At 41.2% G+C, this 24,306-nt stretch overlaps 1 protein-coding gene across 2 annotated transcripts; it reads left to right on the forward strand.

The window, feature by feature from the left end:
* The first annotated feature begins 14,794 nt into the window (after positions 1–14,794).
* On the forward strand, positions 14,795–21,572 carry LOC111952661 (E3 ubiquitin-protein ligase RNF126). 2 transcript variants are annotated; one of them, XM_023971553.2, is made up of 10 exons: positions 14,795–14,900; positions 15,094–15,180; positions 18,622–18,680; positions 18,888–18,948; positions 19,167–19,480; positions 19,662–19,730; positions 19,857–19,926; positions 20,090–20,183; positions 20,367–20,482; positions 20,718–21,572. In XM_023971553.2, the coding sequence occupies exons 2-10, from the start codon at positions 15,106–15,108 to the stop codon at positions 20,865–20,867; spliced, it is 1,008 nt and encodes a 335-aa protein (XP_023827321.1). In that variant the 5' UTR covers positions 14,795–14,900; positions 15,094–15,105; the 3' UTR covers positions 20,868–21,572. The 2 variants fall into 2 exon arrangements, with proteins under 2 accessions (XP_023827321.1, XP_023827322.1); XM_023971554.2 differs by having other exon boundaries at positions 19,215–19,480.
* Positions 21,573–24,306: the final 2,734 nt, after the last annotated feature.

Raw genomic sequence — 24,306 nt, forward strand, 5'->3', positions numbered from 1 at the left:
CAATAGATCTGGTTTAGATAATACAATGAAAAAACCATACGTTTTTTATTTTTAATTGTTGTATCATCATCTTTAAAATGAACAAGATAAAACAAACATTCAGATATGAATATGGGGACAATTTCAGTGAAAAACATAAGAAGGCAACAGTACCTGTGCAAAGTTTCAGAATGATAACTTCCAAAATGAGTGTGCTACATGACATTTATCATGAAGTCACCCAGGTGTCCCACACAAGTAGCCCAAATGTACCCAAGTGGCCAAATTGGTGAAGGTATACATTTTGAAACAAATAACTATATACAAAATACCAAAATGGGATTCTAACACACACACCCAAAAAATGGAGGGGAAAAAATGAAAAAAAAAAARGGGGGAAAAAATATAAAGAAAAAAATTATATACATTTACAAAATAACATGGGTAACTATTTACACACTTTCAATATTTGGAAGACCCTCAGTCCTCTATCAAATCAAATCTATTTATATAGCCCTCAAATATGAACAGTTTACCTCTAGATGGCCCGGGAGGTGTGGAGCCAGAGACAGCAGGGGTCCAGCTGGATGAACCAGCTTCAGAGGGGGATGGACACACTTTGGGGACGGACACGTTGGCGGCAGACACACGCATCTCGACCATGCTCCCTCTAATCCATAATATGTAGACTGAGTTGAGGAAGCATGCGCTGGAGGAAGTATAGCCAATGTGTACTTTACACATTTCATTACATTTTTATATATTGCAAATAAAATGTAAAAACAATCACAAATAATATTTTATATTATTAATTTCAAACAACGGCATTAGCATGAGAAGAACTTACCAGTCCAAAACAATGTCCTCTCCGTTCAAAAAATATGCTTCCATTTGAGTCATGGTCGCTAACTGAGTCGTCTTCCAAAAGCATATGTTTCACTTTCACGATCAATTTCCTCTATAATTTGGTCTACATTCGTATATCTAGTCTTAGATTTAGCTTTCCCTGACTTATTCGCCATGATGTTCGATTTATAAACATCTGAAAATGCTTGTTACCGAAACAGTGCTGTGCGTAATGAGTTTGGTTCCTTCCAGTATGATTCTTCAATGGCGAATTACGATCTTTACGCCAGAGTTTACAACATGGGTTGGTCTTCCAAAACACAAACATTACATATTGCCGTTTACCTCTGCTCATTGGCTATCTACCCAGCTAGATTTCAAGACGATCAGTGGTCATTAGGTTAAAATACAGTCAATCAACGAAACAGTGGTCATATAATTGGTGCACAATGAGGTCGTTACTTGTTGTCTTCCAATCGTTTTTTTTTCGGGTCAATACGTCACGCGAAATGACCCATCAAGTTTGGTTGTGTTACAAACAAACAGTTGATTGCAAGGAAACCAAACATGACTGGCTAGCTTCTGGGTAGCTTCAGGTTAGCTTCTGGCTAGCTTCAGGTTAGCTTCTGGCTAGCTTCTGGTTAGCTTCTGGCTAGCTTCTATTGTGGATTTCACATTTGAGGTAAATATTTTTTTTTTTTGTAATTGGTGAGGCGGGTTGCAGGAAAGCGCTTTCACTCTAGTGGTAGCATGAGACAGAGTCTACAACCCACACAAGTGGCTCAGGTAGTGCAGCTCATCCAGGATGGCACATCAATGCGAGCTGTGGCAAGAAGGTTTGCTGTGTCTGTCAGCGTAGTGTCCAGAGCATGGAGGCGCTACCAGGAGACAGGCCAGTACATCAGGAGACGTGGAGGAGGCCGTAGGAGGGCAACAACCCAGCAGCAGGACCGCTACCTCCGCCTTTGTGAAGGAGGAGCAGGTGGAGCACTGCCAGAGCCCTGCAAAATGACCTCCAGCAGGCACAAATGTGCATGTGTCTGCTCAAACGGTCAGAAACAGACTCCATGAGGGTGGTATGAGGGCCCGACGTCCACAGTGGGGGTTGTGCTTACAGCCCAACACCGTGCAGGACGTTTGGCATTTGCCAGAGAACACCAAGATTGGCAAATTCGCCACATGGCGCGCCCTGTGCTCTTCACAGATGAAAGCAGGTTCACACGCACATGTGACAGATGTGACAGAGTCTGGAGACGCCGTGGGAAACGTTCTGCTGCCTGCAACATCCTCAGCATGACCGGTTTTGGCGGTGGGTCAGTCATGGTGTGGGGTGGCATTTCTTTGGGGGGCCGCACAGCCCTCCATGTGCTCGCCAGAGGTAGCCTGACTGCCATTAGGTACCGAGATGAGATCCTCAGACCCCTTGTGAGACCATATGCTGGTGCGGTTGGCCCTGGGTTCCTCCTAATGCAAGACAATGCTAGACCTTATGTGGCTGGAGTGTGTCAGCAGTTCCTGCAAGAGGAAGGCATTGATGCTATGGACTGGCCCGCCCGTTCCCCAGACCTGAATCCAATTGGCACATTGGGACATCATGTCTCGCTCCATCCACCAACGCCACGTTGCACCCACAGACTGTCCAGGAGTTGGCGGATGCTTTAGTCCAGGTCTGGGAGGAGATCCCTCGAGACCATCCGCCACCTCATCAGGAGCATGCCCAGGCGTTGTAGGGAGGTCATACAGACAGTGGAGGCCACACAACCACTACTGAGCCTCATTTTGACTTGTTTTAAGGACCATTACATCAAAGTTGGATCAGCCTGTAGTGTGGTTTTCCACTTTAATTTTGAGTGTGACTCCAAATCCAGACCTCCATGGGTTGATAAATTTGATTTCCATTGATAATTTTTGTGTGATTTTGTTGTCAGCACATTCAACTATGTAAAGAAAAAAGTATTTAATAAGAATATTTCATTCATTCAGATCTAGGATGTGTTATTTTAGTGTTCCCTTTATTTTTTTGAGCAGTGTATATACGGGACACGACAAGACGAGGACAAAAGGACGTCTGACTGCTATGCCATCTTGGAAGATCTAATGAGTTAATGACTTCAACCTAAGTGTATGTAAACTTCCGACTTCAACTGTACATCTCGTTCAAATGTTGATATTTGGTTGTGTTGACAAGCAAACACAATTTAATATCACTTTTGCAATACAGTAAAAATAGCCTATTAACTTGTCGACAATTTACAAATAATATGTTGGATTCACATCTCCAATTAAACCAAAAATACAAGTTAAAGAATAGGATTAAGCTGGTGGCTCAGATGGAACTATCCAACCATTAGATACAGTGCCTTCAGAAAGTATTCACATCCCCTCACTAGCCTACACACAATACCCCATCATGTCAAAGTGGACTTATGTTTGACATTTTCTTACTAATTAATACAAAATTAAAAGCTGAAATTCAACCCCTTTGTCATGGCAAGCCTAAATAAGTTCAGGAGTAAAACTTTGCTTAACAAAGCACTTCATAAGTTGCATGGACTATAATAGACAATAGTGCTTAACAGGATTTTGAATGACTACGTTATCTCTGTACTCCACAAGTACAATTATCTGTAAGGTACCTTAGTCGAGCAGTGAATTTCAAATACAGATTCCACAAAGACCAGGGAGGTGTTCCAATGCCTCGCAAAGTAGGGCACCTATTGGTAGATGGGTAAAAATAAAAAGAAGCAGACATTGAATATCCCTTTGAGCATGGTGAAGTTATTAATTACACTTTAGATGGTGTATCAATACACCCAGTCCTTCATCAAATAAAATAAAATGTTATTGGTCACATACACATGGTTAGCAGATGTTATTGTGAGTGTAGTGAAATGCTTGTGCTTACAGATCTGACAGTGCAGCAGTATCTAACAGGTAATATCTAACAATTCCACAACAAAACCTAATACACACAATCTAGTAAAGGAATGGGATAAGAAAATATAAGTATAAAATATATGGATGAGCAGTGACAGAGCGGCTAAGATGCAATAGATAGTAAAGAATAGATAGTGAAGGATACAGTATATACATATGAGATGAGTAATGTGAGATATGTAAACATTCTTAAAGTGGCATTATTAAAGTGACTAGTGTTCCATATATTAAAGTGGCCAATGATGTAGGTCTGTAGGTCTGCAGCCGCCTCTCTGTGCTAGTGGTGGCTGTTTAAAAATCTGATGGCCTTGAGATAGAAGCTGTATTTCAATCTCTGTCCCAGCTTTGAATCACCTGTACTGACCTCACATTCTGGATGGAAGTGGGGTGAAGAGGCAGTGGCTCGGGTGGTTATTGTCCTTGATCTTTTTTCCTTCCTGTGACATCGGGTGTTGTAGGTGTCCTGGAGGGCAGGTAGTTTGCCCCCGGTGATGCGTTGCGCAGACCGCACCACCCTCATACTCATAACTGAGTTGCCAGAGAGAAAGGAAACTGCTCAGGGACTTCACTGTGATGCCAATGGTGACTTTAAAACAGTTACAGAGTTTTATGGCTGTTATAGCAGAAAACTGATGATGGATCAACAACATTGTAGTTACTCCACAATACTAACCTAATTGACAGAGTGAAAAGAAGAACATTTTCAAAATATGCATCCTTTTGGCAAAAAGACCCTAAAGTAAAACAACAAAAATGGTTGAAAGCAATTAGTTGTTTGTCCTGAATAGAAAGTGTTATGTTTGGGGAAAATCCAATAGACTTGCTGACTTGCTGCACCCTCGATAGCTACTGTGATTATTATTATTTGACCATGCTGGTCATTTATGAACATTTGAACATATTGGCCATGTTCTGTTATAATCTCCACCCGGCACAGCCARAAGAGGACTGGCCACCCCTCATAGCCTGGTTCCTCTCTAGGTTTCTTCCTAGGTTTTGGCCTTTCTAGGGAGTTTTTCCTAGCCACCGTGCTTCTACACCTGCATTGCTTGCTGTTTGGGGTTTTAGGCTGGGTTTCTGTACAGCACTTTGAGATATCAGCTGATGTACAAAGGGCTATATAAATAAATTTGATTTGATTTGAATAGAACACATTACTGAGTACCACTATTCATATTTTAAAGCATAGTGGTGGTGTAATGGCCATCGTTGCATGAAGAAGTGGACCAAAGCGCAGCGTGGTAAGTGTTCATGATTTAATAATAAAACTGAACACTGAATAACAAAAACAACAAAGAGAACGACCGAAACAGTTCTGTCTGGTGTAGACACAAAAAAACAGAAAACAACTACCCACAAAACACAGGTGGGAAAAGGCTACCTAAGTATGGTTCTCAATCAGAGACAACGATAGACAGCTGCCTCTGATTGAGAACCACATCCGGCCAAACACACAGAAATAGAAAACATAGAACACAAAACATAGAATGCCCACCGCAACTCAAGCCCTGACCAAACCAAAAATAGAGACATAAAAAGGATCTTCCAAGGTCAGGGCGTGACAGGGGTCTGCATCATGTTATCGGTATGCTTGTAATCGTTAAGGACTAAGACGTTTTTCAGGATAACAAATAGACCGAATGGAGTTAAGCACAGGCAAAATCCTAGAGGAAAACCTGGTTCAGTTTGCTTTCCACTTGGAGATTAATTCACCTTTCGGCAGGACAATAACTTAAAACACAAGGCCAATTCTACACTGGAGTTGCTTACCAAGAAGACAGTGAATGATCCTGAATGGCCGAGTTACAGTTTTGCCTTAATCTACTTGAAAATCTATGGCAAAACCAGAAAATGGTTGTCTAGCAATGATCAACAACCAATTTGACAGAACTTGAAGAATTTTGAAAAGAATAATGGGTAAATGTTGTGCAATCCAGGTGTGGAAGGTTGTTAGAGACGTATTACCCAGAAAGACTCACAGCTGTAAATGCTGCCAAAGGTGCTTCTACAAAGTATTGACTCACCCTTCCATTTCATTTTCAACAAATGTAAAAAAGAATTATAAAAACATGTTTTAACTTTGTCATTATGGGGTACTGTATGTTGATGGGTGAGATGTATATTTAAAATCAACTTTGAATAACACAACAAAATGTGAAATAGGTATGAATACTTTCTGAAGGCACTGTGCATCTTCTTTAAAATGTTGATATTCGTTTGCATTGTCAACCAAGTATAATTCAATATTACTTTTGTAATACAGTTAAAAGCCTAAAGTTAAGGCTATCTTACAAACTATTGTAACAGTATTTACTCAACCTTAAAATGAGTAACACATCCATGGCTAGATTGAGGTTACTGTAACTATAAATGTGTCACGTTCTGACCTTAGTTCTTTTGTATTTTCTTTGTTTTAGTATGGTCAGGGCGTGAGTTGGGTGGGTTATCTATGTTTGTGTTTCTATGTTGGGTTTTTCGTTTGGCCTGATATGGTTCTCAATCAGAGGCAGGTGTTAGTCATTGTCTCTGATTGGGAACCATATTTAGGGAGTCTGTTTTCTGTTGTGTTTTGTGGGTGGTTGTTTTCTGTGTCTGTGTGTTCCACACGGAACTGTTTCGGTTTTCGTTCGTTCACTTTATTGTTTTGTATTTCAGTGTTCAGTTTGATCCATTAAATATTCATCACGAACATGAACACTTACCACGCTGGGCTTTGGTCCTCCTCTCTTTCTCCCAACGAAGATCGTTACAAAATTTCTTTACATGTAATCATAGAACGCGTGCATGTTCAAGATAGCAGGTCGCAGGTCTGTGGAGATCTTCACAATTGCTTTAATATCCTGTGCAGAATCTCGAACAGAATTGATCAATTGCACATGTACTTTCAATGTAATATCAACTGCAATCCAGATCATGTGGTGGTGCTATTAAATGATGCACAGTGATAACACATTAATCTGTTGCATAAATAAACAATATATTTAACATAGTATTCCCATTTTATCTTTGCTCGCTTCAGATGGTTGAAAGCATATTAATAACACATTGAGAATTCAACAAACCTCTGTCTGTCCTTTTTCTTGGGTGAATAAAGGTTGAAATCTCATTGATCAACGTCTCAACAAGATATTACCTAAATGTCCACGTTAAAATGAAGTGGTGTGCCCAGTGGGACATAATATTATATCACTGTGAAATGTTTTCAGCTGATAAAGAGAAATAGTCCTCATGTTGGACTAACTAATGTGATGGAAAATATTTTTAAAGACATAATGACCCACAAGGGCATGGTAATTTGTATATTAGGCGAGGCAATTTGTACATTATGTGTTTACTATGCCATTTTTCTAATTAGCTTTAAAGGTATGTTGGCAACAACATGTTGTATTTAGTCCAAATCAATAAAAAGTACCCTACTTTGGCCTCATTCTATTCTATGCTTGGTATATGGATTCTGTATTTGCTAAAAATAATGGTTTCGGCATGGCAGGAGTATGAAATAACACATCAAAATCAGCCGAGCAGATTGGAGAGCAGAGATTGGCTGCAGGACAGTCAGGCGGAAACAGCAAACTCAATACCCCTGGATGCTGGAGTGATATCTTACAAAGCGACCAGAGCTGACCATAAATCACTTATGTTATGTCTCTCATCTCCAAAATAAAAACAGACCTGCATGGTGCACTGGGTCTTATCAATCAAGCTTCCCGCTTTTACATAACTACAAGACCACCTGGGCAGTACAATCTTGCATAAAAAGGTGATGTTTGAACTATTATGTGGATTTATAACAGATAAATAGATTAATACTATCTGCATATCAACTTTGTATATTTAAAATATCTCTGAAACCCACAGCTTGTCAAATCCCCAAAATATGTAATATAAACTTTTTTCTGCAGTAGGCTAATTCAGGGTCACACAGAGTGTTTCTTGGTAGTCTTAAACAAATCTACTTTGAAACAAAAGTATACACCTCAATCACATGGTTATAAGCTTATAAAAAAGATGACACCTGTACCATGTCAGATGTATGTATAAAATGTTGAGTTTGCATCCCAATATTACTGTAGTTGGACTTAGTGGACTGTAACATTCTTTAGGGTTAGGTTTTACTTAGCCCTATGTGTTCCATCCCAGGTGCTTGTCAAGGGTACAGATGACAGACCGGTAGGATTCCAGTTGAGGTTGTTTAATGACGCTGATTCACATAGAACAGTAACAGAACAGCACAGTGTATGGCTTGACAATTGTGTTAACCAAGAGTGTGTGTGGTTTTGAAAAGGGGGAAATGAAATACAATAGTAAATGGCAGGTATAGGCTTAATACAACCTCCAATTACATAAGATATAAATAATATGACTATAATAGGTAATCTGCTGCAGAGGGAAATACAACCTAACAACATGGCAATACAACCTAACAACACTAATGAATGACCAGAAGAGTGCAACTACACAACACTACAGAGCAGCACCATCATCCTCACACAACTGCATGAACTTGAATGTGTAATGCATCCACAAGGCTCAATGCTAACAAAATACCCACATAATCTGTACAGTATACATCCATATAACCACAGGGCATGTAAGACTAGACACTGAAATGCTAAATATCTGAAATTAGATGACTTACAGTCCCTAGCGCACGGTAAAAACCGCTAATTAGCATAACAACGAAGTCTGTCCACAACACATGAATTATAAGAAATATGAACTCACATTTCTGAGGGACGCACACTGGCCTTGGCTAAAACAAAGAATGCTAACTAAAGGTAATCACAGGAGATGGCTGGAACTTATCACGGCTTGTGTAGGACTCTTGGGAGGGGTTACGGCATGCGTACTGTCATCGTCTTCTCTGTCAGGGAGAGCTAGGAGGACTATCAATCGAGCCACAGGACGTGTGTATGTTCTGTCCTTGATCTTGACCTCGGCAGACCTCACATGATCGTCTGCGCTTGGGTGAACTTTAATGACACATCCAATGGGCCAGAGGGCTCTCGGAAGCTGGGGGTCCACCAACATAACCACAATATCCTGTTTGAGGTCTGCAGGGATGGCATGCCACTTCTGGTGGGCTTGCAGGCTGGGTAGGTAGTGCCTGATGTAGCTGGACCAGAAGTGATCTGTCAGGATCTGGCAGTGTCTCCATCGACGTCTGCTGAGGAGCTCAGTCTCCGGGTACACCACTTAAGGTAGGGATCCATCTGACCGCCCCCTCAACAGGAGGTTAGGGGTCACAGGGTCCAGGTCTGCAATACTGGAGGACACGTAGCCCAAGGGCTTCGAATTCAGGATACCTTCCACTTCAATGAGGACAGTTCTGAGCACTTCTTCGGTCACTGACTGGGCACCCACTGTAGTGTAGAGGGTAGTCTTAACAGAGTGAATCTCTCTCCCCCAAACTCCTCCGAAGTGCGGTGCTGCAGGGCGATTGAAGCGGAAGGCAATCTTCTGTTTTGCAAGCTGCACTTGCAGGTTGGGAGACAAATCAGCGAAAGCATCACGCGGCTCCTTCTTGCCTCCCCGGAAGTTCGTTCCTGGTCAGAGAACAATTCAGCCGACTAGGTGGGTGGGCGATGAATCTTCTAAGGGCCATCAGAAAGGAGTCGGCATTGATGTTGGTCAGGAGGTCCATGTATACACCCCTCGTGGTGAGACACTTGAAGATTATCCCCCATTTCTTCTCGACGCGCAGCCCCAGTTTGACACGGAAGGGCCCAAATCAGTCCATGCCCCGGAGGATAGAAAGGGTGCGGCGGATCTCTGCAAACACCTTCTCAGGGCTGGGATGGCACAGACAGTTGTCGTAATCTTGGATCAGGAGTGTAGTGGATGGATGACCAGGGTTGGGATGAACTGTAGCATATCAATGTAGTCTATCACCAACTCGGATGAGCTCTCCGGACTCGTCAAGCTCAGGTGACAAAGTAAGTAGGCGACTGCTGGATGGGACAGGCTTACCAGCTTTCAGGAGACAGAGCTCATCTGTGAAACTCTCTCGCTGGGCTCTCTTGTAGATGACGGTCTCCGCTTTCTGGTAGTCTTCCGCAGTAGGGTCACCACCCTGATCTGCCGCCCCTTGTAGCATTTGCATTGTGACTTCCAGAAGCTCCTTCCATGTGGTACACTGGCTCACATCTGGGTTTTGGGGACCAGCAACCCGTAGAGACACAGCAGAAGGTAGGCTTTTGGAGTTCAGATGTGTCCTCTTCAGGATGAGCATTTAGCTTAGCTGGCCACTCGCCTGGACTTTGAAGGAGAAATGGTGGTCCTTGACTCCATCTGTTGGGCTCCGCAAGGTCTTTCAGAGTCTTGCCTCTTGTGATGACATCTGCGGGATTCCCCGCCAAATCCACATAGCGCCATGCAGGGAGGTCTGTAAGTTCTTGAATCTCGGCCACCCGGGTGTCTACAAAAACTTTGAAGCGGCAGGATTCTGACTGCAGCAACATCAGCATGGTTGTGGAATATGTCCACAGGGGGTCTGGCCAATCTTCAAGGTACAGTGGCTTGCGAAAGAATTCACCCCCTTTGGCATTTTTCCTATTTTTGTTGCCTTACAACCTGGAATTAAAATTGATTTTTGGGGGGGTTGTATCATTTGATTTACACAACATGCCTACCACTCTGAAGATGCAAAATATTTTTTCTTGTGAAACAAACAAGAAATAAGACACAAAAAACAGAAAACTTGAGCATGCATAACTATTCACCCCCCTGAAGTCAATACTATGTAGAGCCACCTTTTGCAGCAATTACAGCTGCAAGTATCTTGGGGTATGTCTCTATAAGCTTGGCACATCTAGCCACTGGGATTTTTTCCAATTCTTCAAAGCAAAACTGCTCCAGCTCCTTCAAGTTGGATGAGTTCCGCTGGTGTACAGCAATCTTTAAGTCATACCACAGATTCTCAATTGGATTGAGGTCTGGGCTTTGACTAGGCCATTCCAAGACATTTAAATGTATCCCCCTAAACCACCTGAGTGTTGCTTTAGCAGTATGCTTAGGGTCATTGTCCTGCTGGAAGGTGAACCTGACCCAGTCTCAAATCTCTGGAAGACTGAAACAGGTTTCCCTCAAGAATTTCCCTGCATTTAGCGTCATCCATCATTCCTTCAATTCTGACCAGTTTCCCAGTCCCTGCCAATGAAAAACATCCCCACAGCATGATGCTGCCACCCCCATGTTTCACTGCGAGGATGGTGTTCTCGGGGTGATGAGAAGTGTTGGATTTGCGCCAGACATAGCGTTAGGTTGACTTTATTTAGCTAAATATGTGATTTATGAAGGTAATTGGTTGCACCAAGTCTTATTTAGGGGCTTCATAGCAAATGGGGTGAATACATATGCACGCACAGAAGTCAACAAATGATAGCGCCTGGGGAATAGGAGTGGAACTGGGGGCTACAGGGCCTGGGTTAACCTTTACATCACCAGAGGAACAGAGGAGGAGTAAGATAAGGGTACGGCTAAAGGCTATAAGAACTGGTCGTCTAGTGCGTAGGGGACAGAGAATAAAAGGAGCCAATTTCTAGGCGTGGCAGAATAGATTCAAGGCATAATGTACAGACAAGGGTATGGTAGAATGTGGTACAGTGGAGGTAAACCTAGGCGTTGAGTGACGATGAGACAGGTTTCGTCTCTGGAGGCACCAGTTAAGCCAGGTGAGGTCTCCGCAAGTGTGTGGGGTAGGACAAAAGAGCTATCTAAGGTATTTTGAGAGGGACTGAGGGCTCTACAGTGAAATAAAACAATAAGTACTAGCCAAGACAGCAGTAGACAAGGCATATTGACATTAGAGAGAGGCATTAAGAAATCACAGGTGTTGATCAGGAGAGCTAAGACAACAACGGGTAAATGGTAATGAATGGGCAGAGCGGGTCAGTTAGGTACATACAGGACCTGAGTTCGAGGCTGGGGCCAAGTTATTGAAACAGTCCAGGGGGAATCAGCTGTGTAGCTGAGTCATCATAGGGTCAAAAGAGCAGCAATAGGTGAGTCAGGGTGCCGTTCGGTAGTCACTACTTCGGTAGTCACTACTTCGCTAGGCGAGCAGGGAACACAGCGTTCGAACAGCTAGCGGGCCGGGGCTAGTAGATGGTTCTTCAGCGACTTCGTAACAGAATAGCCTGTTGAGACCACATCGAGCGATCACGTCGGCAGTCCAGTCGTGATGGCTCGGCGGGGCTCCGTGTCGACAATAAAGGGTCTAGGCCAATTGGCAAAGGAGGATTGTAGCCCCAGAATTAGCTGGTATATGGGCCTAGCTCGAGGCTAGCTCAAGGCTAGCTGGTGCTTGCTTCGGGACAGAGGAGTTAGTTAACAGTAGCCACTCATTTACCGCTAGCTAGATGCGATGATCCAGTGTAATGATCCAGAGCTGCATGAATCCGGTGATATGGTAGAGAGAAGCAGTCCGATATGCTGTGGGTTGATATCGCGCTGTGCAGACTGGCAGGTGTTGTCCGAGCTAAGGCTGGCTGATGACTGGGGAAAAGGTGAAGACAAAGACTAGTAGCTATTTAGCTGGCTAGCTCCTGATGGAAGTTCCAGTTATAAGGAATGAAAATATTAGTTCTGTACCACATTGTGTGAGGCTTGCAGGAAAGTATATTTTGTTTGTAGATAGAAAGTCAGATTAAGATATTTCCGAAAAAGACTGGCTATTTACACGGGATAAGACACGGGAACAAGACAAAGACAAATACACACGTCCTACTGCAACGCCATCTTGGATTTTTTGGGGGCAATTTGACCAAGAAGCAGAGTGATGGAGTGCTGCATCAGTTTACATGGCCTCCACAATCACCCGACCTCAACTCAATTGAGATGGTTTGGGGTGAGTTGGACCGCAGAGTGAAGGAAAAGCAGCCAACAAGTGCTCAGCTATGTGGGAACTCTTTCAAGACTGTTGGAAAAGCATTCCAGGTGAGACTAGTTGAGAGAATGCCAAGAGTGTGAAAAGCTGTCATCAAGGCAAAGGGTGGCTACTTTGAAGAATCTCAAATATAAAATATATTTTGATTTGTTTTGCAGTTTTTTGGTTTCTACGTGATTCCATATGTGTTATTCCATAGTTTTAATGACTTCACTATTATTCTACAATGTTGAAAATAATAAAAATAAAGAAAAACCTTTGAATGAGTGGGTGTGTCTGGTACTGTATGTAAATATGATATTTTTATATTTTTTATTTTCAATACATTTACAAAAATTCTAAAAACCTGTTTTTGCTTATCATTATGGGGTATTGTGTGTAGATTGATGAGGGAAATCAATTATTTAATAAATTTTAGAATAAGACTGTAACGTAACAAAATGTGGAAAAAGTCAAGGGGTCTGAATATTCTCCGAATGCACTGTACATCACAGAAGACTGAAATATAACAAAACTGTTTGAAATAGAAACACCAGATTTTCATAGTTGTTTTTTAAATAATGTTTATTAATAAGGAAATTATGCAAAACATGAATAACATTCCACCCATGAGGATACTAGAGGGCGATTTGGTAATTTAGACCAGCATGATCTCATTGCGCCCTGGTTCTTTTAGCATCACATAAGGTGAAAGGATGGTTTCCAATAGGTTCTCAACTGGTCACTAAATGTACCACAATCTTGTACACTGATATGAAGAAATTAGGAATAGAATACTTTACCTCCTGAACTGCAATATTTGCTGGAGATCATCTGTAAATAGATATAGGACACAAAAGCACCACCATGTGGCAATATCGCATAGAACTACCATCAGAAAAGTGAAATATACATTGGTCATTTTATTATTCTCCCAAACATCTTTATAAATGTGTATTTTGCTCATTTTAATTTCTTAAAATATCATGAGAAAATTATATATGGGGACGGGTTACAATAGCTCAACTTAGGCCCACGAGTTAAAGAAACATCTGTAATATTCATATGTGTAAACATACTGAATTATAATTGGATGCATTTTACCGCCATATCATACCGTGCTATGATTGGTTAAGACCACCCAAATGGTTAGGTCATGGTCAGTTTGATCCTGGTTGGCGATACGTGAACATGCCAGTTRTAGCTAGCTAATAAAGAGCTACGTTAAGAAATATCCTGTAGTACTGCATTTTATTATTTTGTACAAAGCGTGCAAAACAAGACAACATCCAAGTCATATTTTAGCCATAAATCGAGTTCTTCATTGTTTTATGTAGGACACTGCTTAGAAACACTTAAAATGGCTAGCTAAGTTTCTTACCTATCCAACAAACATAATTTGGAAGGACATGAAGATGTTGTATTGCTAATTTGCTTGTTCTGGCTAGCTAATGAGAGAACTAGCCTAGTTAGCTCATATTTTAAACTGGAAAGATAGCTTGTAAAATCAGACTGACTAGCTTGCTTGCTAGCTAACTATCTGTATCTGATGTGCTTCTCTGTCAAAATGAGTGCAACGTTGATAGAATGAGAGAAAATGCAAATTTAGGCCTACTTCAAGATTGCATTTTTTATTTTGCTAGTTTGAATATGTGGAATAATATAAATGTTGAAAAAGATTTGAAGAGTTTGAAGTATTTCATTCTATGCGTTACGTATATTCTAGTGAGCGAATCATTCTTGTCCCCTTCTTTACTCTGTACTGTCTCCACTGTTGTCAGTAGTTACCACAGCCACAAAGTCAAAATTGGCTATATCACAGAGTTAATAAACTGAGAGGCGCAACGTCGCTATACTTCCGGGAACACTTGCGAAACAGAGCAAACAGACCAGGCCGTGGTTTTGGGGTTTAATAAGTAAATGTGAGAAGTAAAAAATTCTTCCTTCTTTGTTAATTTTCTCGAAATCCAACGTCACAACCTAGATTGGACCCAATGTCTTAAGTAGTTGATCTTGTTTTTTTACTCCAAGCTCGTGAATGTGATAAACTGACACGTTTTCATTTTCGTCAAAAATTACTTTATATCGAAGGAGTGACTTTGATTTGACGGCTGCACATGCGCAGTTTGTGGCGAGAAGACCGTTAGACCCGATTAAGTGTTTCTACGCAGGAGTTTAGCTAGCCAACGTCGCCATGACATCGCCTACCAGTGTGATTGGGGATTACTATTGGAGAATCATACTGTACTAACTTTGGCTATATCGTAAAAATGTATGAAAACAAACATTTGCTTTTTGGTCTTAATTTAAGATTAGGCTTGGAAATACGTGTACCAGTATGGTTAATGTTAGGTTTAAAATCAGATTTTAAGAAGATAATTGTAGAAATAGTCTGGGTTTAGCCATAATTATGACTTTGTGGCTGTGGTAACTAGTGACGACCCTCCAACTGAATCCTTCAACAGAGAACCAAAAAAATGGCGGAAGCACCTCCATGGCCCAGACGGTTTTTCTGTCACAGATGTTCGGAAGAGATCAGCCCTCGTCTTCCCGTAAGTAACGTTGACAAGAAGCGAAAGACAATTAGTCGAGGAGAGTAGATAAATTGTTGTTGGTCTTGAACGAGTCCATAAAAATTCTAGCTAGCTGGCTAGCTAAACCCCATCATATATACAGTCATTGAGCTAAGCTAACCATATTTTCAACGTCTTGCATCTGACTGTTAGCCAGCTAACGAGAACTAGCCTATTTCGCTCATATTTTAAGATAGAAAGCTTGTAAAATCAGAGACTGATTAGCTCGCTAGCTAACTAACCGCATCTGATGTGCTTATCTGCCAAGCTAGCTATCCTGTATTGTGTTGCGTCGTTTGTAGTTAACGTAGTTAACGTTAGCTAGCTAGTTGTGTGCGCGTGTTAACGTTAACCAGCTTGATTAATAACTAGGGCATGAAATTACCTTGACAGAAATTATTGTATACTCACGGCTCATTATTAATCTGTGCAAGATATAAATGGGAACAACATAGCTAGCTGCCTAGAAATCTGACAACACATGGGACAAACAGTCTTAGCCAAGGAATGGTTCTGAACTGCCTGTGATATCAGCGATGCTTGGCAATGGCATGTGCATCCAGATTAGTCATACATGATGTATAAAGGATTCCATTCAGTAACCAAACATCATGTAGGCTTCAGATCAGCTAAAGTAGAGGGATATTTGTATTTAGCTAACGTTAGTCATATGATATGTGTATTTTTCTGCATTTCAGGAACAATTTATTGTAATATTTCCATGATGATGGCATTTATGTTTTCTGTAGAAAGCATAGACATGTAGAGGAGAGAGGTTGTTGGCAGATTCTAATGCCAAACCTAAAATATTGTGTCTAGTGTTAATTCTAGTCACAGTGACAATGGCACAGTGCATTATTTCTTGGTGTGTGTGTGTGTGTGTGTGTGTGTGTGTGTGTGTGTGTGTGTGTGTGTGTGTGTGTGTGTGTGTGTGTGTTTGCTCTCCATTCAGTAAGTCACACCAGCATAGCAGTTAGGTGCTGGAATGATCTGTCATAGAATACTAAAGGTGTCTCTCACAATGAAACATGTTAATCAGTAGGCTTTCCACAGTTCGCTGGTAATGAACACTGAATTAAATACTGAACACAATTCAACTCCTTCCTTCTTGACTGTTCTTAACAGTGTAGTTCAATTGGGTTATCTCCTTTTAGTCAAATTTTTCTCTCATGTTGGCCACACACATATAGTGCCAGTCAAAAGGTTGGACACCTACTCATTCAAGGGTTTTTCTTTATTTTTAATATTTTCTACATTGTAGAATAATAGTGAAGACATCAAAACTATAAAATAACACATTAGATCATGTAGTAACCAAAGAAGTGTTAAACAAATCAAAATATATTTGAGATTCTTCAAACTAGCCACCCTTTGCCTTGATGACAGCTTTGAATACTCTTGGAATTCTGTCAACCAGATTCATGAGGTTGTCACCTGGAATGCATTTCAATTCCAAATCAAATTTTATTTGTCACATGCCCCGAATACAACAGGTGTAAACCTTACAGTGAAATGCTTACTTACTTGCAAGCCCTTAACCAACAATGCAGTTTTAAGAAAATATCCCCCCCTCCCCAAAAGTAAGAGATAAGAATAACAAATAATTAAAGAGCAGCAGTAAATCACAATAGCGGGGCTATATACAGGGTACAATGTCAAATCAAAATCAAATCAAACTTTATTTGTCACATGCGCCGAATACAACAAATGTAGACTTTACCGTGAAATGCTTACCTACAAGCCCTTAACCAACAGTGCAGATCAAGAAGAGTTATTCAATGTGCGGGGGTACCGGTGTAAATGTAATTGAGGTAATATGTACATGTAGGTAGAGTTATTAAAGTGACTATGCATAGATAATAACCGAGAGTAGCAGCAGCATAGAAGAGAGAGAGGGGGGGAATGCAAATAGTCTGGGTAGCCATTTGATTAGCTGTTCAGTAGTCTTATGGCTTGGGTAGAAGCTGTTTAGAAGCCTCTTTGACCTTGATTTGGCGCTACGGTATTGCTTGCCGTGCGGTAGCAGAGAGAACATATTTAATTAACAGGTGTGCCTTGTTAATTTGTGGAATTTCTTTCCTTAATGTTTGAGCCAATCAGTTGTGTTGGGACAAGGTAGGGGTGGTATACAGATGATAGCCCTATTTGGTAAAATACCAAATCCATATTATGGCAAGAACAGCTCTAATAAGCAAAGAGAAACGACAGTCCATCACTACTTTAAGACATGAAGGTCAGTCAATAAGGAACATTTCAAGAACTTTGAAAGTTCCTTTCAAGAACAGTTGCAAAATCCATCAAGTGCTATGATGAAACTGGCTCTCATGAGGACCGCCACAGAAAAGGAAGACCCAGAGTTACCTCTGCTGCAGAGGATAAGTTCATTAAAGTTAACTGCACCTCAGATTGCAGCCCAAATAAATGCTTCAGAGTTCAAGTAACAGATCCATCTCAACATCAACTGTTCAGAGGTGTCTGAGTGAATCACGGCTTCATAGTCGATTTGCTGCTAAGAAACCACTACTAAAGGACACCAATAATAAGAAGAGACTTGCTTGGGCCAAGAAACACGAGCAATGGACATTAGACTGGTGGAAATCTGTCCTTTTGTCTGATCAGCCCAAATTTGAGATTTTTGGTCCAAACCGCCATGTCTTTGTGAGACACAGAGTAGGTGAACGGATGATCTCTGCATGTGTGGTTCTCACTGTGAAGCATGGAGGCAGAGGTGTGATGGTGTAGGGGTGCTTTGCTGGTGACACTATCTGTGATTTATTTAGAATTCAAGGCACACTTAACCAGCATGGCTACCACAGCATTCTGCAGCGATACGCCATCCCACCTGGTTTGTGCTTAGTGGGACTATCATTTGTTTTTCAACAGGAAAATGACCCAACACACCTCCAGGCTGTGTAAGGGCTATTTGACTAAGAAGGAGAGTGATGGAGTGCTGCATCAGATGACCTGGCCTCCACAATCACCTCTACCCAATTGACATGAGTTGGACTGAAGAGTGAAGGAAAGCAGCCAACAAGTGCTCAGCATATGTGGGAACTCATTAAAGACTGTTGGAAAAGCATTCCAGGTGAAGTTGGTTGAGAGAATGCCAAGAGTGTGCAAAGCTGTCAAGGCAAATGGTGGCTGCTTTGATGGATTCTAAAATATATTTTGATTTAACACTTTTGGTTACCACATGATTCCATGTGTTATTTCATAGATTTGATTTCTTCACTATTAATCTACAATGTAGAAAATAGTCAAAATAAAGAAGAACCCTCTGAATGAGTAGGTGTCCAAACTTTTGACTGATACTGTAGTTGAATGTAGTAAAGTAGGGATTCGATAGCTGATTGCTAGCCTGTTTTGTGGTAGAGTGAATGCGAAAATGACACTTAAAGGCGTTGTAATATTTGTTTGCAGGATTACACATGTCCTCGGTGTGAATCTGGCTTTATCGAGGAACTGCTGGAGGAGAGACGGTTTGTTGAATGTGTGACATCAAAGCAAGCATTCTGTTGACATTCTGATTAAAGATGTCAGCAACCTTGTCACTAGATTTTGTCACTTGGCATCACAACTTTTCACCTATGATTACAGCACTCTGGTCAAGAGGGTGTGCGCGCACATTTAAATCAAATCCCTCTCCAAAAATGCTAACTGTTTTCTATGTTTCTCTTCCTGAACAGCAGTGAAAATGGGTCCACATCCACCATTTCCAGCGGTGACCAGAACCAACATCCATTTGAGGTTTCTCAGCTTATTTACTCTGCTTATTGAGGAACAAAGGCTTTACCATGATATTGTTATCTTAGCAAACAAACAAATACACCTTGTAAAATCGGACCTGGTTTTTGACGTAGGCCTAGTTGGGATTTCTGTTGACTATAAACATTGAATAGTACGTACAGAAAGAACTCCAAGTAATTTATGAATGCATCTGTTTGTGAAACGTCCATTTCTTGTAGAATGTGGACCCTTCAAATATATTTACATTCCCCTCGGGTTACGGCCAGTTTGCTATGGGTGTCTTTGATGACTCCTTTGACTTCGGAGCGGGGCTGGGAGGAGCAGGGCTAGGAGGAGCTGGGTTGGGAGGAGCAGGGCTAGGAGGAGCTGGGCTAGGAGGAGCTGGGTTGGGAACAGAGGACAACCGCGACGCAGAGAACCGGCGAGAACGGGAGATGGCATCACGGCAGCGATACGGCGCCAGGCAACCTCGCGGTCGCCATGGCGTCAGGAGGCAGGCAGGGAGACCGGAGGGAGTGCCCACTTTAGAGGGGTAAGCTCAGTGACTTGTGGGACCTTTTTAAATGTTCCATGATTCACATAGATGTTCCTAGTGATAGGCTTGTCTCTTTTCTTCTGAGCTTTGATAACATGTTCTATATAGGCAATGATGCAATTAGCTCTTATTTTTGGATGCATGCAGAGCATAACCAAAATGTTTTGTCCTCTTGTAGAATCATTCAGCAGCTAGTGAATGGAATAATCGCCCCTACGGCAGTGCCAAATATTGGTGTGGGACCCTGGTGAGTTCAACTTAGTACATTCCAGTATCTTGGGACTATGACCCATTGTTTTTATGTAAAACTTTGTAGAAGTTTTCCAACTGACTCTTTGTATTACAGCTGACTTTTGTTTATCTTAATTTATAGGGGCGTGCTTCACTCAAACCCCATGGATTACGCCTGGGGTGCCAACGGACTAGATGCAATCATTACACAGGTACGTAATGACTGTTTACCACTCACCTTATTAAACATTTCTAAATTCACTGTCAAACTCAACAACAAAATACCTGCATTTGGATTGTGAAAATATTATTTGTTTGGTTAGCATGATCCACAGAGTATCAAATATATAAATATTTTTTTTGTGTGTCCCATAGTTATTAAATCAGTTTGAGAACACTGGCCCTCCGCCAGCTGATGGGGACAAAATCATGAGCCTTCCCACAGTCCTAATCACACAGGAGCATGTAGGTAAGTGACCCTGAATATCAACACACACACAGCACAGTCAAGTGCATCACCTCAGGCCCTGTGGGCTGGACTTATTGTGGTCTTGCTCATTTTCTATGGAAATCAGTAGGTCATAGGTTTTGGAGGTGTTTTTAAGCCTTTGTTGAACACATTTACATCTTGAATTTGTTTTTCTGTTTTAAGGCTCTGGTCTAGAATGTCCAGTGTGTAAAGAAGACTACAGTGCTGGAGAAAACGTTAGGCAACTTCCATGTAATCATTTGTTTCACAATGATTGCATAGTACCCTGGCTTGAACAGGTAAGACCTTTCCACTCATATGTACCTTTCTTTTAGTGCTATCATTGACAAAACCTAGATTACCTTTTCCTGACCTTTCCCTGAACCAGAGTTTCTCCTGGTTAAGTTAAGTTGTCAATAAAATCTGTGGGCTCTACTTACATTCTTGAGTTTTCTGGAAAATAAAATCTTCTTGAAGATGATTGATTATATATAATGATGTCTTCTGTGTTTGTGCTCCTGTGTGTTTCCAAAGCACGACACATGTCCAGTGTGCAGGAAAAGCTTAAGTGGACTGAACACAGCCATGAATCCTCCAAGTCTATCAGGGATGAACTTTGCCTCTTCCTCTGCACCCCCGTCCTCCAGCTCAACCAGCAATGAGAACTCGGCCAACAACTCCTAAAAAACATTTCCCTTCCCACACAACCTAGTGAACTGCCCCTCAGCCATTTGGGTACCAGTCTCACCCTGTCAAGGGGAGCTGAGAGCAACCACCCAGTCTCCTCCTCACCTGGATCACTGCCTCACACTGGACCGGAGCCAGCAGGAATCCAATTAAATGAAAGTCAGTATGTTTCTGCCCCACCCGAGGCGCTCCTCAAGCCTTCAGGAATGTTGCTTCTTGCTGCGTGGAAGGATGGATTCGGCCCTCTGCCTGGGGAAGATATGGAGAATAGGAACATTAGGAGGGTCACTCTGGATAACCTCAACATGCAACAAACAGAACAAGACAGTTAGTCCTGCAGTCTGAGGGGGGACTGGGGGAGAGATTTTCTGGTCTTTTCTCACTAAGTCAGTTGTTTTTTAAATAATTTTTTTGACATGTTTTATGAGCATTCATATTTGTACTGCTAAAGTTCTTAAATGAAAACTTTCAGGAGTAAAGGAGGCTGAGTATAGGCTGTGTACCTGGTTTGGATTCTGCAGCTATTGTTTGCATGGATTGGAAACATCTATCAAATTTGAAGTGCTTTTCTCAAACAGAAAAGAGTTTACCCTTCATACAATGTACTTTTACATTGAATGAACCAACCCCCAATCAGTTTCTTATTGACTGAAGTTGTGTGTGCACCATTGTTTTGCCCTTTGAATTAAGAAACAAACTACATTTGGCTTTGTGTTTTTTGGAGAACTGACTTGGGTGCTGGATTAAGTCAAAGGTTACTACATTCCTCTTTGTAACGACAGAGGTAAAGATCCAATAGTTAACCTGCTAGACAGATTCTAACAGCCTTTTCTCATTCGATCATACATAATCAGCAAGTTTCAGTGAATTGGTTGTTTCAAAAATATATTAAGTGAATTCAATGTTTTTGTACAATTCACAGTAGAAAATTTAAGTGAAATGTAAATATATAGATTTGCAGATAATGTAAAACCCTGAACAAAACATGAACTGATGAGAAAATAAAGATGTCTGGGTGCTACCACTCAATATACAACTTACAAACATATCTGGATGGAAATCTGATGCTCAGTAGTTAAAACATGAATACATACCTCTATTGTCCCCAAAATACCAATACTATCAGACCAATATCTTGTTAACTCACAGGTTGTCTGGATTTCAGTCACTCAGTGTGTATGTATTTCCTCATGCCTACATGGGTTTGACACTAGATGGGAGTGTAATACAAAATGGCTACTGTTATGTGGCAAGCTATCTGGTTTAGTTTTTGAGATGATTGAGAGCTCTCGAAGGAGGAACTTCTGAACACTTTTTTTCAAAACGCCGTTGAGTACTAAACTGTAAACCAATCAAAACTCGTGTACTATCTCCGCCATTTTCTAGCTCACAAATGACATTCCTTTGCTGTGATTTATTTATTTGATTAATTATTGTCTGTCACTTGTCTCACATGATCTATTCAGCTCTCCTGTGTTCTACTCCCAGAGAAAATGAATAATACAAGGTGCAATTTCGGAATGGTTGTGGGTATGCAGACCCACCAGCCACTGTCCCCTCATGATGAGTTCCATTTTTTTGTGGCTCACAAAGTTTCCCATCCCTGGCATAGATGGTAAAGCTTTCATTTCTGGACTGTAAGATTGTGGCCTCAATGGCACTTGATTGGTAGGTTATACTATATTTAGAGTAACTTGCGAAAGTATTCACCCCCTTGGCATTTTTCCTATTTTGTTTGCCTTACAACCTGGAATTTAAATTAATTTGGGGGGATTTGTATCATTTGATTTACACAACATGCCTACCACTTTGAAGATGCAAAATATTTTTTGTGAAACGAACAAGAAATAATACAAAAAAACAGAACTTGAGCGTGCATAACTATTCACCCCCCCCCGAAGTCAATACTTTGTAGAGCCCCCTTTTGCAGCAATTACAGCTGCAAGCCTTTTGGAGTATGTCTCTAAGCTTGGCACATCTAGTCACTTGGATTTTTTCCCATTCTTCAAGGCAAAACTGCTCCAGCTCCTTCAAGTTGGTTGGTTTCTGCTGGTGTACAGCAATCTTTAAGTCCTACTACAGATTTTCAATTGGATTGAGGTCTGGGATTTGACTAGGCCATTCCAAGACGTTTAAATGTTTCCCCTTAAACCACCTGAGTGTTGCTTTAGCAGTATGCTTAGGGTCATTGTCCTGCTGGAAATTGAACCTCYGTCGAAGTCTCAAATCTTTGGAAGACTGAAAAAGGTTTCCCTCAAGAATTTCCCCGTAGTTAGCGCCATCTATCATTCCTTCAATTCTGACCAGCTTCCCAGTCCCTGCCGATGAAAAACATCCCCACAGCATGATGCTGCCCCACCATGCTTCACTGTGGGGATGATGTTCTTGGGGTGATGGGAGGTGCTGGGTTTGCACCATACGTAACGTTTTCATTGATGGCCTAAAAGCTAAATTTGTCTCATCTGACCAGAGTACCTTCTTCCATATGTTTGGGGAATCTCCCACATGCCTTTTGGCAAACACCAAACGTGTTTAATTTTTTTTCTTTAAGCAATGGCTTTTTTCAGGCCACTCTTCCGTAAGCCCAGCTCTATTATCTTTTGTATTTCACTTCACCAATTTGGACTATTTTGTGTATGTCCGTTACATGAAATCCAAATAAAAATCTATTTAAATTACAGGTTGTAATGCAACAAAATAAGAAAAACGCCAAGGGGGATGAATACTTTTGCAAGGCACTATAGTGTTAGGAAAGTTTGTGATTTTACTTTTTTATTTTACATTTTGTCATTTTAGCAGAGCGACTTGCAGTGATGAGTGGATATATTTTTTTTTCCTTTACTGGTCCCTTGTGGGAATCAAACCCACAACCTTGGTAGAGCATGGCATTTGCAACTCCAACTGAGGCACAGGGGATGGATCATTTTTGGACGTCTAAGCTTTGACATTACCCCATTTGAAGTTGGCATTTCAAAATGATTAGGTATGGTTTAGGATAGGGACGTCCCAAAGATTCTGGATTGCACTAACCTTTTACTCATGGATGTTATTCTCATACAATGGCAGACAACCATGTTGTTTCCTCTTTTCGTGAGCATGCGATGTTCCTTAATTATGGAAGCTGTAGAGGAAAGCTGGTGAATTATTGGCAATGCCCCTATACTACATTGCATTGGAGAAAGTGACAGCTTGAGATTGTATTTTGATCATAACATCAACAAAAACAATTGTGGCAAGAAATAAAGGATTTCTGATCTTCAGTGTTGGAAAAAGTACTCAATAGTTTAAAAGTAAAGATACCTTAATAGAAAAGTACTCCAGTGAAAGGCACCCAGTAAAGTACTAGAGTAAAAGTGAAAACGTATTTGGTTTTAAATATACTTAAGTATCAAAAGTAAATGGAATTGCTAAACTATAACTATCAAAAGTAAAAGTA

This window comes from Salvelinus sp. IW2-2015, linkage group LG26 (assembly GCF_002910315.2).
Source record: "Salvelinus sp. IW2-2015 linkage group LG26, ASM291031v2, whole genome shotgun sequence".
Classification (NCBI taxonomy): Eukaryota; Metazoa; Chordata; class Actinopteri; order Salmoniformes; family Salmonidae; genus Salvelinus; species Salvelinus sp. IW2-2015.

Bases quoted from the DNA above. Each gene is read 5' to 3' on its own strand.
- LOC111952661 (XM_023971553.2), top strand. From the start codon at position 15,106: ATGGCGGAAGCACCTCCATGGCCCAGACGGTTTTTCTGTCACAGATGT. The intron at 18,949-19,166 runs GTTTCTCAGCTT...CATTTCTTGTAG, and splicing joins AGAACCAACATCCATTTGAG to AATGTGGACCCTTCAAATAT. The intron at 20,483-20,717 runs GTAAGACCTTTC...GTGTTTCCAAAG, and splicing joins TAGTACCCTGGCTTGAACAG to CACGACACATGTCCAGTGTG.